This window comes from Rhinoderma darwinii, chromosome 8, assembly GCF_050947455.1.
Source record: "Rhinoderma darwinii isolate aRhiDar2 chromosome 8, aRhiDar2.hap1, whole genome shotgun sequence".
Classification (NCBI taxonomy): domain Eukaryota; kingdom Metazoa; phylum Chordata; class Amphibia; order Anura; family Rhinodermatidae; genus Rhinoderma; species Rhinoderma darwinii.
This window is the reverse complement of record NC_134694.1, coordinates 39,736,198-39,751,677: the sequence shown is the minus strand read 5'-3', so window position 1 is coordinate 39,751,677 and position 15,480 is coordinate 39,736,198. Positions and strand designations below refer to the sequence as shown.

Sequence of the window (15,480 nt, the reverse complement as noted above, 5' to 3'; positions counted from 1 at the left end):
ACTATACTATTTTAGTCAAAAGTTATAATAGTGCCAGTTTTATCATTGTACTGGTCTTGGTGTTACTCACAAATGATCAAAGTTTGGTGGTTTTGATTTTTAGTGTCAAACAGATTATTTCTTTCGATACGATTTTTAGTGTCAAACAGATTATTTCTTTCGATACGATATTTACCACTTGTTGAGGAACTTTGTATATGTATACACATATATAATTACATATAACGAATTTCCCTATCTTAGTTTGGTATTTACGAATTTGTATAGCAAAATAGACAAACTGAATAAAATGAGCAAAAGGAGAATCTATCTTTTAATATTACGTCCAGAAATAACGATTACTAGAATGGTACTCCACCTGTAGCCCGAGTTTTCTTTAGGACAATTATATTCAGGAAATGAACTAACATAGACTCTAAAATAGTCAGGAAGTTATGTTTTAAGCTTTCCCCCTTTTTAAATCATTCTTCTTTTTATTAATATCCTTTTAACCCTATTAAATTTTAAACTTATTTATAATATATACATTTTTAAAATAATACAATTATGTATGTGCATTTTTTTGGTATATATGTATACGTTCAATCCCGTTTAATACAGGATGTTTTCAACAGCTGGACATATTCCAAGCATAACACACAGAAATGAATCATCTTTCATTGGACATTTGTACATAGTTCATATATATCATATATTTTATATTTTTTTACTTTGACTGTAATCATATGTACACTTTGATATGTAATTTGAGTTGGTGTTTTTATTTGTGTATCTGACCCGGTAGTTCTTGTTTTTAATTGACCTTTCACTCGGTTATTTAACCGACACCCCACCCTTTCATTTACATACTACCTGAGGAAGAAACCGGTCCGGTTTCGAAACTGTTCATTGTTAAACAGTTGTGTTTTTATATCTTCTTGTATCAATAAATCCTTTCAATACCGACTATACCGTTATCCTTGAGGAACTTGGAATACACGTCCTTTGGAAGATCCTATTGATCAATAGCGCATAGAAGACACCCGTTTTTTTGGCTTTTTTGCTTTTATTCCTTCAGGATTGTGAATAGACATCGCGTCCTGGCTGGACGCGATGTCTATTAAATCTCAAGGCACTTCAGTAACGTTACTGTGTGAGTATGTGACTGCACATAGTGAACAACGTAGGATCACTATGTGCAGAATAAATGGAGAGAAGTGTATGACGCTGATTGGTCAGCGTCATACACTTCTCTCTACAACGCTCACTTGGTGAAGAGTAAAAAAACACGCCCAGTTGGGCATTAATAAAGTCATTAGCATAAAACTAAAATAGGTCCTAACTTGGTGAAAATAGATCGTTATTCTAAATAAAAAGCACTGCTGTCACCTACATTATAGCGCCGATCTCCTTATGTAGGAGATAGGGCACTTATAATGTGGTGACAGAGCCTCTTTCAGCAGCACTCCAAGCAAAAAATATTTTGTGATTTTAACCTTCGTTCTGGGCTACCCCGAATTGACAGGAATATGACTAAGTGAATCTTACAGCATCTGCTAAATGGATAAGAGGTCAGTCTCTCTATTCATTTATACCGAGAGCCTCAATTTGAGTCTTATAGGGATGAATAGAGAGATTGACTTCCAGCCCACACAGCAGATGCTGTAAAATTCAGTTACAGCGGAAGTTATGTGACCGAACAGCATCCCAGAATGAAGGCTGAAACTACAAAATAAGGGCAAGAGGTGAGTTTTCTAACCGCAGCATCGTTTATGCCACCTGAATTACAAACAGGGGGGCCAAAAACATTGCTGGGAGTTATTCTTTAAAAAAAAAAAAAAAAAAAGAAGAGGGAAAAAAAGATTGCAGGTACACAGATCAATAAGTGAACAAATTAATATATAGTTTGAGGACAAAAGTGTTTTAAAAAGGCTGGCTAGTTAAAGCAGATAAGATAAGTGGTAGTATTTTATTTTACAGAACAGAAAGCAGACATGGTAAAATGTAATATGTGTAAAATCTTTGGGTACCGTTTAAGAAAAATTATGATTATTTTTTCATTTTTGCATTGACGCATAGAATTCTTTAACAAAATCCATTTATCACAAGCTGTGTGGAAGTTAACATGCCATTCAATATAGTTTTATTAACCGAGTTAGACAAAATAGTACAAGACAAAAAAAAAACAACAACTTGCTTTTGTTTCTATATAAACTACAGCAGGGCGACGATACGCTCACACTTATGGGGCTCCTGTGGATTTCTGAATCTGCTCCTTTAAGATGAGGATGCTCTGTCGTTGCTCTGGTGGCAACATGGCAATCTGGTCTGGGGTTAACTGCAGAACCTGCATTATTAGGGCAGCCTAATTGGAAAAAAACAATAAATCAAAAGTTATGAAAATATTTTGTAGTGTTAATATTTGCTACATCTGCTAAATAGTGAGAAATGTACAACTTGGCTAAAACAGTCTTAAGAATGCGAAGATACCAAGGGATGATTGACAATACAATAGGCTCTTTCATTTTTCATGAAACTTTAAAATACAAAATGTGGAAGCATTTGCAGGAAGATAATCCTCCCAGGGCAGGCGATGGACACATTCCACGTTTTAATTTAAAAAAAAAATGATGTTTATTAATGGCTTTATATTTTTTTTTACTCCCACCGTATCTATTATACTGACTTTATCCACATACTGACCTCCAGATAGTGAGACCCCCTACTCAATACCCATCTACTGGTGCAATTCAATGTGCTTCACACCAACGCTGGGAAAGTCCACTACTCAATACGCCTCAGTACTTCTTTCATCTGCAGTTTGTTGGTGCGCCTTGTTCTGTCATAATTGATTTTGCTGGTTTTAGCATCAGCTTGTTCTTTTGCGGTTAACTGCCTTTTTGGAAATGGCATTGTTTATAGAATAAAGTTGGCGTTTGCAGTGCGTACACACACACACACACACACACACACACACACACACACACACACACACACACACACACACACACACACACACACACACACACAGTAACCTTTTTCATCATGTTAACAGGGTTGCATGACATCCATGGGCTAACTGAACAGGAATAATGGCGGAATTATTGTTACTATTGAACAGCTCATTCACGGTGTATGTACTTGTATTACATTGCGGGCTGTCTCTAGGTCATGTTTCAATAGCAACCAGAGCTCAGCTTTTCTTTAAACTGCTTTGGAAAAATGAAAGCGGTGCTGTGATTGGTTGTTATGTGCAACAAAGTTTTTCTTTTAAACAATTTGGATAAATCTGCTCGTTAAAACACATTTATTAAGAGAACATGTCACAAGCATTTTCACCACCCTCAGGTAGGGTATGAAATATCCTTTTTACCTTGCCCTCTTATGTAAAAAATTAAGGATTGAATGAGCCAGTTGAGCTGGAATCCTGAAACCCTTGAGGGGTTCTGGTCATCCACTGCACCGCTAACTGAGGACTCGCTCAAATCTATGCTGATTGTTCTGCAAAATAACATCTCCCGGTGGGTTACTACGTTGGCCAGTAACCTCCAAACCAACATTGACGCTATAGGCAATAGAACGGATCATATAGAGAGAAATATGGTGGAATTCCCTACGGTCCACAACGAGCTTGTGGACGCCCACAACGCCTTAGAAGAAGCTTAATGGTTCAAGACTAAATCTGCGGGCGCAGAAGACATATCAAGGCATAACAATATAAAAGTTAGAGGGATCCCAGAAAGTGTGACTAAACCTGACAGCCCAGGCTATCTGAAACAGCTGTTTAAAACCCCGATTCCCACACTATCGCAGATGGACTTGGTTCCGGATAGGGCTCACCGGATTCCCAAACCAAAACGGCCCCAGACAAGGTACCTAGAGACATTCTAGTGAGGATCCATTTCTACCTCATTAAGGAACAGCTGATATTCGAGGCCAGGAAGTGGGACCGTCTTCCAGACCCATTTGCCAATGTGTCGCTTTACCCAGATTTAATCTTCAGCTACCTTACAGGCCAGGAGGGAATTCTCTGCCATTACACAAGCTCTGCGAGACTCTTGGTGTTCTGACAGTAGTTTTCTCGGCGGATGAAGGATACGCTGTTGAAAAAGTGGAACACCTCTTTGGAAGGCTCTGCGCATCTTCGTTCTGTGGCTTCTACACCTTCCCTCATCACCCCCGATGAAAGGTCCACTGATGGAATATCAGGAGACGTTACTTGAAATGTGTACCGGTGTTGACAGGTTTGCTGGTAACTCAATCTCATAGCGTAAGCACAATGATCCAGTCTGTATACTTTTTTGTTCTTCCTTCCCTTCGTTCTCTCCCCTTGATGATGGGGTGCGCTGGTGCGCCAAGACTTTTTCTTTACTTTGTTTGAGTTTAACATGGTACATTTTGTGATCAATTTCACTTTTTTTCTTACAGGGATATTCGGTCATGGTTAATTTGTATACTATTGTATGTTATCTGAAGTCACGTATGGTATAATGTCAATTTGCAGATTAGGGCCCACACACGTCCGTTTAGTCACCCCTTCTTCTAAGTTAAAATGCCATTAACTATCTCCTCTATGAATGCACATGGACTGAATTGTCCATTTAAAGAGAACCTTTCACCTGCCCACACATGTGCAGCTGAGTGCACTATGTAATAGGCAGGGCTGCACAAATCCTGGGGCACTTTAAATATTTTTCCTATCCTCCTCCATTATTTAGATATCAGTGCCGTTATATTTGGCGCCCGATATATAAATAACCCCCTGAACGGTCAATGGGGCGTGTAATTGGCAAGGCGGTGTGTTACCATCGATGTAACACTGTCCAATCAGCTATGGACAGTGTCACAGCAAGAGCTGGAGAGAGGAGAGCGTGTGCGCACGTACAGCTCCGCCGCCCCCACTGAACAGAAGTAGAATGTGAATTCTTCTTCTGTTCCAGGGCGGCGAAAGTATCGTCAGCAGCGGGGATGCGCGCGCACACACACACACACACACACACACACACACACACTCTCACTCTTTAGCTCTCGGCAGACAAGGACGACAAGACTGTGATCTCTCCCGAGGGATCACAATCATCATCCTTGTCTGCTGAGGAGTGAGAGCGTGCACAGTTCCAATGCTGCTGCCGACAATACTCTTGCCGCCACGGAACAGAAGAATTCACATTCTTTTTCTCTTCGGTTCAGTGGTGGCGACAGAGCTGCGCGTGCAAACGCGCACACACTCTCCTATGTCCTGCTCTTGCTGTGACACTACGTAGCTGATTGGACAGTGTCACAGCGATAGTAACACACCCCCTTGCTAATTACACGCCCCATTGACAGGACAGGGGGTTATTTAAAGAGGCTCTGTCACCGGATTATAAGTGCCCTTTCTCCTACATAATCTGATCGGCGCTGTAATGTAGATACGTTTTGTTTTTTTTAAAACGATAATTTTTGACCAAGTTATAAACAATTTTAGATTTATGCTAATTAGTTTCTTAATAGACAACTGGTGTGTTTTTACTTTTTACCAACTGGGCATTGTGAAGAGAAGTGTATGACGCTGACCAATCAGCATCATACACTTTTTCATTGTTCCAGCCCAGCGTGATTGTGCACTGAAAGAAGCTGGGCTGGAACAATGAGAAGTGTATGACGCCGATTGGTCAGCGACATATATTCCTCTTCATAACGCCCAGTTCGTAAAAAGTAAAAAAACGCCCAGTTGTCCATTAAGAAACTAATTAACATAAATCTAAAATGGTTTATAACTTGGTAAAAAATGATCGTTTTTCAAAATAAAAACCACTGTTATCTACATTACAGTGCCGATCAGATTATCTAGGAGGCAGGGCACTTGTAATCTGGTGACAGAGCCTCTTTAAATATCGGGCACCAAATATAACGGCACCGATATCTAAATAACCGAGGAGGATAGGAATATTTTTTGAAAGTGCCCCAGGATTTGTGCAGCCCTGCCTATTACATGCTGCACTTAGCTGCACATGTATGGGCAGGTGAAAGGTTCTCTATAAATGCAGTTTACTGTGGAAAGAGGCTCGTAACCAGCAGTGTGATGTTCTAGTAGTTCAGGATACTCACTTCCACAAATCCAAAGCTCTTGCATGCACGAATAAAGACTTCCCACATATTTTCACCACCTCTGCTGTTAAACACAAGGGTGTACTGATCGCTATCAAGAATTCTGTGACCCTCACTCTCGATAATGTAGTAGCTGACCCTTTGGGTCGTTTTCCCATCTTGGTTTGTGACATTAACATTGTAAAGTATACTTTAGTTAATGTATACATCCCAAACAATAGAAAAGGGAGATTTTTCTTTAAACTTGCTTTGAAGATAGAAGAACTTAAACAGGACCGTCTTATAGTAGCGGGTGACTTCAAAAACATCCTAGATAGAGACACCACTAAAGTTCGCAGACAAGGATTTTCTCGCTTGAAAAGTCTTAGAGGAAGAGTTAATCAATGTGTGGAGATGCCAACATGGCAGAGAACAAGACTACACCCCTCCCTAAAGACTTTCTTACTTCCCGTTTAGATTTTTTCCTGACTGATACACAAACTCTACTTTTGGCACGATCATCTTCCATAGGAGTTATCATATGGTCTGACCATGCCCCTATATTGTTAAAAGTGGATGAAAGGTTCACTTCCCCCTCCCCCTCTCAGTGGAAGCTTAATGATTACATCTTATCCCATCCTGACTACCAACATAGAATTAAAGATGCCCTCTCATCCTATTTCGACATTATTCTCCTTCTGTTACCAATCCCCATTCCTTATGGAATGCGCATAGGGCCTTTATGAGGGGAATTTTAATCCAGGCCTCTGCTCAGGCTAAACGCATTAGAGAAAATGATGTGATTGACACTATTGCCAAAATATCTCAGTTGGAGATGCTTAATAAAACAACTCCCTCGCCATCCCAAGCACAAACTCTCCGTAGTCTACGCCCCCACTTACAATCAGTTCTGGCCTCTAGCTGGAATTTTCAAAGCATGAAATTATGCTTAAACTCTTACATACATACCGTGTTTCCCCGAAAGTAAGACAGTGTCTTACTTTCTTTTTATCCCCAAAAGCCCCACTATGTCTTACTTTCGGGGTATGTCTTACATTGGCAAAAAAATATTTTTTTTTTTTTTTATTTTTTTTTTCACAAACTTTATTTAACTGTTTTACATTTTTTTTTTTTAGTCCCACCAGGGGACTTCACTATGCGATGTGCCGATCGCATATATAATGCTTTGGTATACTTAGTATACCGAAGCATTATTGCCTGTCAGTGTAAAACTGACAGGCAACCTATTAGGTCATGCCTCCGGCATCGCCTAACAGGCAGATGCTGAAGGCAGACCTGGGGGTCTTTGTTAGACCCCCGGCTGTCATGGAAACCCGACGGCGACCCGCGATTTGTTTGCGGGGGCGCCGATCGGGTGACAGAGGGAGCTCCCCCCTCTGTCAAACACATTAAATGCCGCTGTCACTATTGACAGCGGCATTTAATGGGTTAAACTGCCGGAATCGGCGCGCGCTTCGATTCCGGCAGTTGCAGCAGGAGCCAGGCTGTGTATAACAGCCGTGCTCCTGCCGCTGATCGCGTGGGTACAGTCTCAGTACCCGCGCTATCACAGGACGGATATATCCGTCCTCCGGCGCGAACTAGCAGCTGCTGAGGACGGATATATCCGTCCTTCGGCGTTAAGTGGGAGTGGAAGTGGGCAGGAGGCGGCAATACCCCCGTGTTTCCCCGAAAGTAAGACATATGTCTTACTTTCGGGGTACGGCTTATATTAGCCGACCCCCCTGAAACCCCCGATACGTCTTACAATCGGGGGTGTCTTACTATCGGGGAAACACGGTAACAGAGCTGGAGCTCTCCTAGCTCGAAAAGTAAAGAAATCTACTGGGAAAACAAGAATTGCTTACCTGAAGGGAAAGGGTGGTCGGAAGGTTATGGACCCGCTATTAATAGCGGAGCAATTCCGCTCGTATTACGAAGCTTTATACAACATATCCTCAGATTTACCTGCTCATCAACTCTCGAACACAAGAGCTCTCGTCATTCTTAGATGCTATACAATTACCCAAAATCACTATGGATAATCTTACTTCCCCATCTGCCCCTATCAATATTACAGAGGTTTCTAAGGCCATTTCCACATTTAAACCATTCAAAAATCCTTGACCTGATGGGTTTACAAAATGTTTACCATAACAAATATACTAATCTTTTGACACCCCATTTAGTAGCTGTATTTAATAGAGCGGCAGAGGGTGGATCTTTCCCAGGCAGAGATGCTCTAGGCAACCATAGTTACTCTTCCTAAACCTGGGAAAGACCCTGACAACCCCCGCTAATTTTAGGCCGATCTATTGAATTCGGACGTAAAAATATTTGCTAAGGTACTATCTGAAAGATTGCTCCACATCTTTCCGGATATTATTTCACCTGACCAAGAGGGTTTTGTTGCTGGATGACGGGCCCCCGATGGTACAAGACGCTTTATTGATTAAATTCAGTGGGTGGAGCATATTAAACCGCCTTCATTACTATTCGCTTTAGACGCAGAAAAGGCATTTGAGAGGGTGAACTGATGTATCTTTCTTGGATAGATTCGGGTTATCGTTTTTTTTTTTTTTTAAATCTGCAATCCTAGCCCTATATTCAAACCCATCAGCTAGAGTGCTTACTACTGGTTCTCTTTCAGTATCCTTCCCAATTACTAATGGTAGGCATTAGGGTTGCCCACTGGCCCCAATTATTTATGCCCTTATGATGGAACTTCTGGCTGCTTACATTAGAGAAAATACTGATAGTCCTGGGCTAAGGGTACGGAGTGTTACTCATAAAATAGAACTAAGAGTACATAGTCTGTGTAAGTCCTATCACAACCTGGAGCCTCTCTAGGGGATGTCTAAACCTCCCTGGATAGGTTTAATAGGGTATCATATTATAAGGTCAATCCATCCAAGTTTTAAATATGGGAATAGACAACACAACTCAGATGTTATTGGCTGCCAGTTATCCATATGTTTGGAACACGGATAATATACAATATCTGGGCTTAAAACTTACCTACCCAAGCTCTCCTCTTTTTCAATATAACTACTCGCCCCAGGTTCCCAGAATATCTGGTTTGCTTGATAAGCCATCACATCCATTCATCTCTTGGGCTGGTAGGATTGCGTTAGTTAAAACGATGGTCTTGCCAATCATATTGTATATATTTCATACTGTAACTATCCCTCTTCCGTCCACTTTCCTTCCAAGGTTACAGAGGGAGTTATCATTTATATGGAGAAAAAAACATCCAAAGGGTTCTCAAGTGTACTTTGATTCGGTCCTGGTCGTACCTTCTTCGCCAGTCCAATTTTAATGACAGCGGGTCACTGAGACATGCCTCTTAGGTATTTGTACATGTTGATCGGTAATATTAACATTGACGCCTCGGAGTCTGCAGGAATGGGAAAGATTTCCTGTCTTTACGACAATTCTATTTTACGTTCATTCCATGACTTGTCTTCCTCATATGGAATCCCGAAAGCATATTTTTATAAGTGTTTGTGCCTTCGCCATGCGCTATCCTACGTGGTGGTCTCCAGTCCATTACTCGCATGACAAGCCATATTGTTCTACACTAACAAACTCCCTAAGGCTAAAGGCATCTCTCTATTCTAGAACTTGTTAACAACTTATACTCCTACTACCAAATTACCACATATGTCTAAGTGGGATGTGGACCTTGGCCTGGAAATATCTTTTCAGACGTGGTTCAAAGCCTTAGCGAGGGTATGGCGGGTATCTAAAAGCGCAGTACATTTGGAAATGTCATGGTGTAAGGTACCACCGGAAAACAATTTTCCAACACGATTGGCTAAAATGTCTAGTTCTGCATCAGAGTTCTGTTGGATGGGATGTGGAGCATGGGGCACGTACATGCACATGTCATGGGGCTGCCCAATAGTTTATTCCCTTTGGTTAGCTGCTTATCAGCTTATTTCCCAAATTTTGAGGACCCATATAACGGCTTCACGTGGCATGGCCTTGTTTTTTGGGTCTTGACCAAATCCCAAGTCATGGTTGGACTGTACTATCTCATATCCTACTGGCTGCGAGACTTATGACGTAGATAGAAAGGGTCTGACCCTTTAACAAAAGAATAACTAGTGAACCAAATACAGTTTTCTTACTAAATGGAAAGGTCATGGGCTATTAGATCACACACATTAGTTAGATTCAATAACACCTGGAAATCTTGGAGTATGTTTACTCATGATTCAACTGTGAACTGAGCTTCACCTCCCTTTCCCTTAACTCTGGATGTTCACTTCAGATGCCCCTGTCTTTGTCTCTATAGCACCTAGAACCATGGTACTGGTGTCATTATAGCTCCTTCCCGGCTGTAGCCACTTTTGACCTTCTTGCCAGAGCCTCATTTTTTAAATCCGACATTTCTCACTTTATGTGGTAATAACTTTGGAATGCTTTTACATATCTAAGCGATTCGGAAAGTGTTTTCTCGTTACAAATTGTACTTTATGTTCGTGGTCAAATTTGGTCAATACATTCACAGTATTTAATTGTGATAAACGCCAAAATGTAGGATTTTTTTTTTCAAAAATTTGCATTTTTATTCATTTAAACGTATCTACTTGTAAGACAGACCGTAATACCTCACAAAATAGTTGCTAATTAACATTTCCCATATGTCTACTTTAGATTGGCATAGTTTTTTGAACATTTTTATCTTTCTAGTACGTTACAAAGTTTATAACGTTAGCAGAAATTTCTTACATTTTCAAGAAAATTTCAAAAGTCTATATTTTTAGGGACGTGTTCAGTTGTGAAGTAGCTTTCAGGGTGCCATACATTACAAACCCCCATGAATCAACCCATTTCAAAAACTGCACCCCTGGGAGGTTTTCAAAACAGCATTCAGAAAGTTTAACCCTTTAGGCGTTTCACAGGAATTAAAGAAAAGTGGAGGTGAAATTTACAAACTTAATTTTTTTGCAGAAATTTCACTTTAATCGATTTCTTACTATAAGGCCTCATGAACACGACCGTGATTTTCGGGTCGGCCGCCAGCGGACTGTCAGCCGCAAGCCGCCCGCAAATCGCGGGCAATGCACATGCCCATTATTTTCAATGAGCCCGGACCGCAGAAGACGGCTGTAATAAGACATGTCCGTTCTTTCTGCGGTGCGGGCTCCCGGGCCATGCACAGACCGTAAAAACTACGGTCGTGTGCATGGCCCATAGAAATGAATGGGGCCGCAATTCTCCCATGGATCTTCGGGGGAAATGCGGCCGCAAAAGCACGTTCGTGTGCATGGGGCCTAACACATAAGGTTTTACCAGAGAAACAACTTAATTTTTTTATTGCCCATATTCTGCAGTTTTTAGAAATATCCCACATGTGGCCCTAGCATGCTACTGAACTGAAACACAGGCCTCAGACGCAAAGGAGCACCTAGTGGATTTTGGGGCCTTCTTTTTATTAGATTACATTTTAGGCACCATTTCAGGTTTGAAGGTCTTGTGGTGCCAAAAAAAAAAAAAAAAAGACCCCCCCCCCCCTACCCAAAAAAGACCCCATTTTGGAAACTACACCTTACAAGGAATTCATCTAGGTGTGGTGAACATTTTGACCCCACAGGTGTTTCATAGATTTTATTAGAACTGGGCTGTGAAAACGCAGATACAATTATGTGGCAGTCATCTGGCAGTGCTACTGGTCTGGAAAACTGGTATTCGCAGTCCGCCAGTTGAGGACCCCTGATCTAGGGGATATAGTGCGCATTTTAGACCACAAGGTCATTAAGGGCATTTATGTCATGCAAGATTCAGGATACTGAAGGAATGCACCCCAATATTCAATGCACCTTTTCTTCCGTGTTCAGTAATATCTCTACTTTGGCCATAGTTTGTTGCCTAGCCACATGACTGTGCCAACGACTATACATCCCCAGAAGTTACTTCATTTTGAAAACTACACCTCCTAAACTTTTCATCTAGGGATGTAGTGAGCAAAGTTTTTATAGCAGAAAATAAAAAGGACGTTCAGGACACAGCCACATTTTTCAAATCGGACGTGTCACTTTATGTGGTAATAATTTTGGAAAGCTTTTACCTATCTAAGCGAGTCGGAGATTGCTTTCTCGTGACACATTGTACTTTAAGTTAGTGGTAAAATTTGCGCAATACATTTAGTATTTTATTGTGAAAAACACCAAAACTTAGGGAAAAATTACATTTAAATTTAGAAAAATGCTAATTTTTGCATCTGCTGTGATCGTTCGACCACACAAAATAAAAGCTAATTAACATTTCCCACATGTCTACTTTAGATTGGCATAGTTTTTTGAACATCCTCTTATTCTTCTAGGACGTTACAAGGCTTAGAACTTTAGCAGAAATTTCTCACATTTTCAAGAAAATTTCAAAAGGCTATTTTTACAGGGACGAGTTCAGTTGAAAAGCGGTTTTGAGGGGCCAATGCAAACCACAATAAATCGCCCCATTTTAAAAACGGAACCCCTCAAAGTATTCAAAACCACATTAGGAAGTTTATTTGGGAAATTACCCCCCTTAAGGACTCTATCAAGAGGTAGCTCGCATTTAGACCACACTGGTCTTTTGCAGAATTTATTGGAATTAGGCCATAAAAATTTATATCAACATTTTTTCCATATTGCATCTTATCCTCATTCAAGTGAATGGAGTGGAGATGAAATGCCAGATATAGCCCATAAGTGAGTAGTACAGTTTTCTGGGTGAAAAAAAAAGCAGACCTAACCTCCTAAGACTCTACGCACACGGTCATATTTAGTTTTAAACAAAGCAGTAATAGAGCTCCCATTGAAGCTCATGGGGCTTCTACTGTACGTCAGTATGCCTCATTTGTACGACTCGCATGCCATATTAGGAAGGTATCCTCCCCTAGGCTTAATTCTGGACAATCCATTTAAAAGAGAGCGAGATTTGCCCTTGGTAACTGCTCTCTGATCTAATAGATGGAGGTTCTAAAATGGGTACCCTCATATTACCTCATTCCCTAAAAGTTTTTTTAAACCAGAACACACCTTAGAGGCTCTGTCACCAGATTCTCAAATCCCTATCTCCTATTGCATGTGATCGGCGCTGCAATGTAGATAACAGTAAATTTTTATTTTTTAAACGTTCATTTTTAGCCAAGTTATGAGCTATTTTATATATATATATATATATATATATATATATATATATGCAAATGAGGTTTGAAATGGACAACTGGGCGTGTATTGTGTTTTTAACTGGGCTTGTTTACGTGTATGATGCTGACCAATCAGTGACCAGTCCGCATCATACACTCATCTCGATTGATTTACACAGCAGCGATGTGCAGCCACATAAACAGAGATTAACGTTAATCAAGTGTCCTGATAATGAATACACATGATCATCCACCCTTAATCTCTGTTTATGTGGCTGCACATCGCTGCTGTGTAAATGAATGTAGAGGAGTGTATGTAGCTGACTGGTCACTGATTGGTCAGCGCCATACACGTAAACACGCCCAGTTAAAAACAATACACGCCCAGTTGGACATAACGGGGAAAAAAAACGCTCACTTGTCCATTTCAAAGCTCATTTGCATAGATATATATATATATATATATAAAATAGCTCATAACTTGGCCAAAAATGAACGTTTTTGAAAAAAAACAAAACGTTACTGTTATCTACATTGCATCGCCGATAACATGCAATAGGAGATAGGGACTTGAGAATCTGGTGACAGTGCCTCTTTAATTAACCCCCAAATCCAATGTAGGTTCTAAAACTAGACACTAAAGCACTTTACAAACTGCTGTTTGTAACAACCTATGCTGCTGCAATGTTGCAGTGAGTCTAAACCCGTACATTAAACTCCAGAATTACGGATCATACCTTTTCATGGTCCTGTGGGGTGATCTGGTTCTGTCCAGGACTAAAGCCACCTTGTCCAGAAGATGGTTGTACACTAGCAACCTAAAGAAAAGACAGTTATCTTAATTAATAGTGAAAAGTTCCCCTCTAAAATGAAATGTATTCACTTTGGCAAGAGGGCAGTGTAGAACTGCAGAAATTGTGGAACTCATGGGAGTGCTACATAGGGTGTACTGTACTTGAGGAAAAAAATAGAAAGGATGTTTCATCAGTTCTTGCACTTGGACCGGATGGTTCCGGACTCTTCATAACCTGGGAAAACATGTACATTTTGGAACGCTGCATTTGAATATTTTACAACTTGGCGCATAATTACGTACATGCACGGCATAGAAAGGCAACCATTCGTGCATTCTGCTGTGCATGTATGTGATTGCGCGGGCACAGAAGCTGTGTCCACACGATCACCATGGGAGCCTGCGCTGTGCACGGCCTAATAGAATGCCTAATAATGCTTTGGTATAAGAAAGCATATCTGCGATCAGAAGATCGCATTGTAAATTCCTCTAGTGAGACAAAAAATAAAATTAAAAACCGTTAAATAAAGTTCATTATAAAAATAGAACTAGTTACAGTAAAAAAAACTAGAAGTGCAAAAAAATAAAAACACGTTATTGCCACGGTCGTAACCACGAAAAAATAAAAGTTAAATCAATAAATCCCATGTACTCTAAAATCGTACCAATGAAAACTACATCTCATCCCGCAAAAAACAAGCCCACATATAGCTACATAGACTGAAAAATAAAAGTTATGGTTTTTGGAATACGGCAATGCAAAAACAAAATAATTTTTGTTTAAAAGGGTTTTTTGTGCAAAAGTAGTAAAAAATTAAATACCTATACAAATTTGATATTGCTGTAACTGTACTGACCCATAGAATTAAGTTGACATGTTATTTACAGCGCATGGTCAACGGCGTCAATTTGAAACGCGAAAAACTATGATGGAACAGCAGGGTTTTTTTTTTTCTCAATTCCTTCCCCAAATTTTTTTTTCTAAAAGTTAATCAATAAAATATATACACCCAAAAATAGTGCAATTGAAAAATACAACTCGTCCCGCAAAAAACAAGCCCACATATGGCTAAGTCTACCTAAATATAAAAGTTATGACTCTTGGAAGGCGGGGGAGGAAAAAAAGTAAAATGAATGCTTAATCATGAAGGTCAAAATAGGCCTGGTTCTTAAGGGGTTAAAATCTTCCTAGCCAAATAATTATTTTTTTTCTTGTTGAAAACTTGAGGCATTTTATGCTACCAAATTAGAATCGCTACCGTCTGATATGAAAACGTCCCGATTATAAATCTCCTGGAGTCTACAGCTACTATTAGACCTGTGTCTCCACGGTAACAGACTACAAACATACCCTGTGTAGTCTGATCCAGCAGTTATATTGCCATGCATCTATTCCTCACTTCTTGCTAACCTACCAATTACAGGATAGGAGCTGTAGACACAAAATGTAAGGAGAATTTGGGATTTGGCGTTTTGTTAAGTTTTAATTTTTCACGTTAAA

At 40.1% G+C, this 15,480-nt stretch overlaps 1 protein-coding gene across 1 annotated transcript in view; it reads right to left on the bottom strand.

Moving 5' to 3' along the window:
* Positions 1 to 1,943: 1,943 nt before the first annotated feature.
* CSTF2 (cleavage stimulation factor subunit 2) overlaps positions 1,944 to 15,480 on the bottom strand; it is a 206,419-nt gene continuing 192,882 nt past the window's right edge. Inside the window, exons 11-12 of the mRNA XM_075835607.1 lie at positions 13,924 to 14,004; positions 1,944 to 2,344 (exon numbers count right to left, since the gene is read on the bottom strand). Coding sequence (XP_075691722.1) covers positions 2,222 to 2,344; positions 13,924 to 14,004 — 204 coding nt within the window. The 3' untranslated portion in view covers positions 1,944 to 2,221. The remainder of the gene's footprint in view (positions 2,345 to 13,923; positions 14,005 to 15,480) is intronic.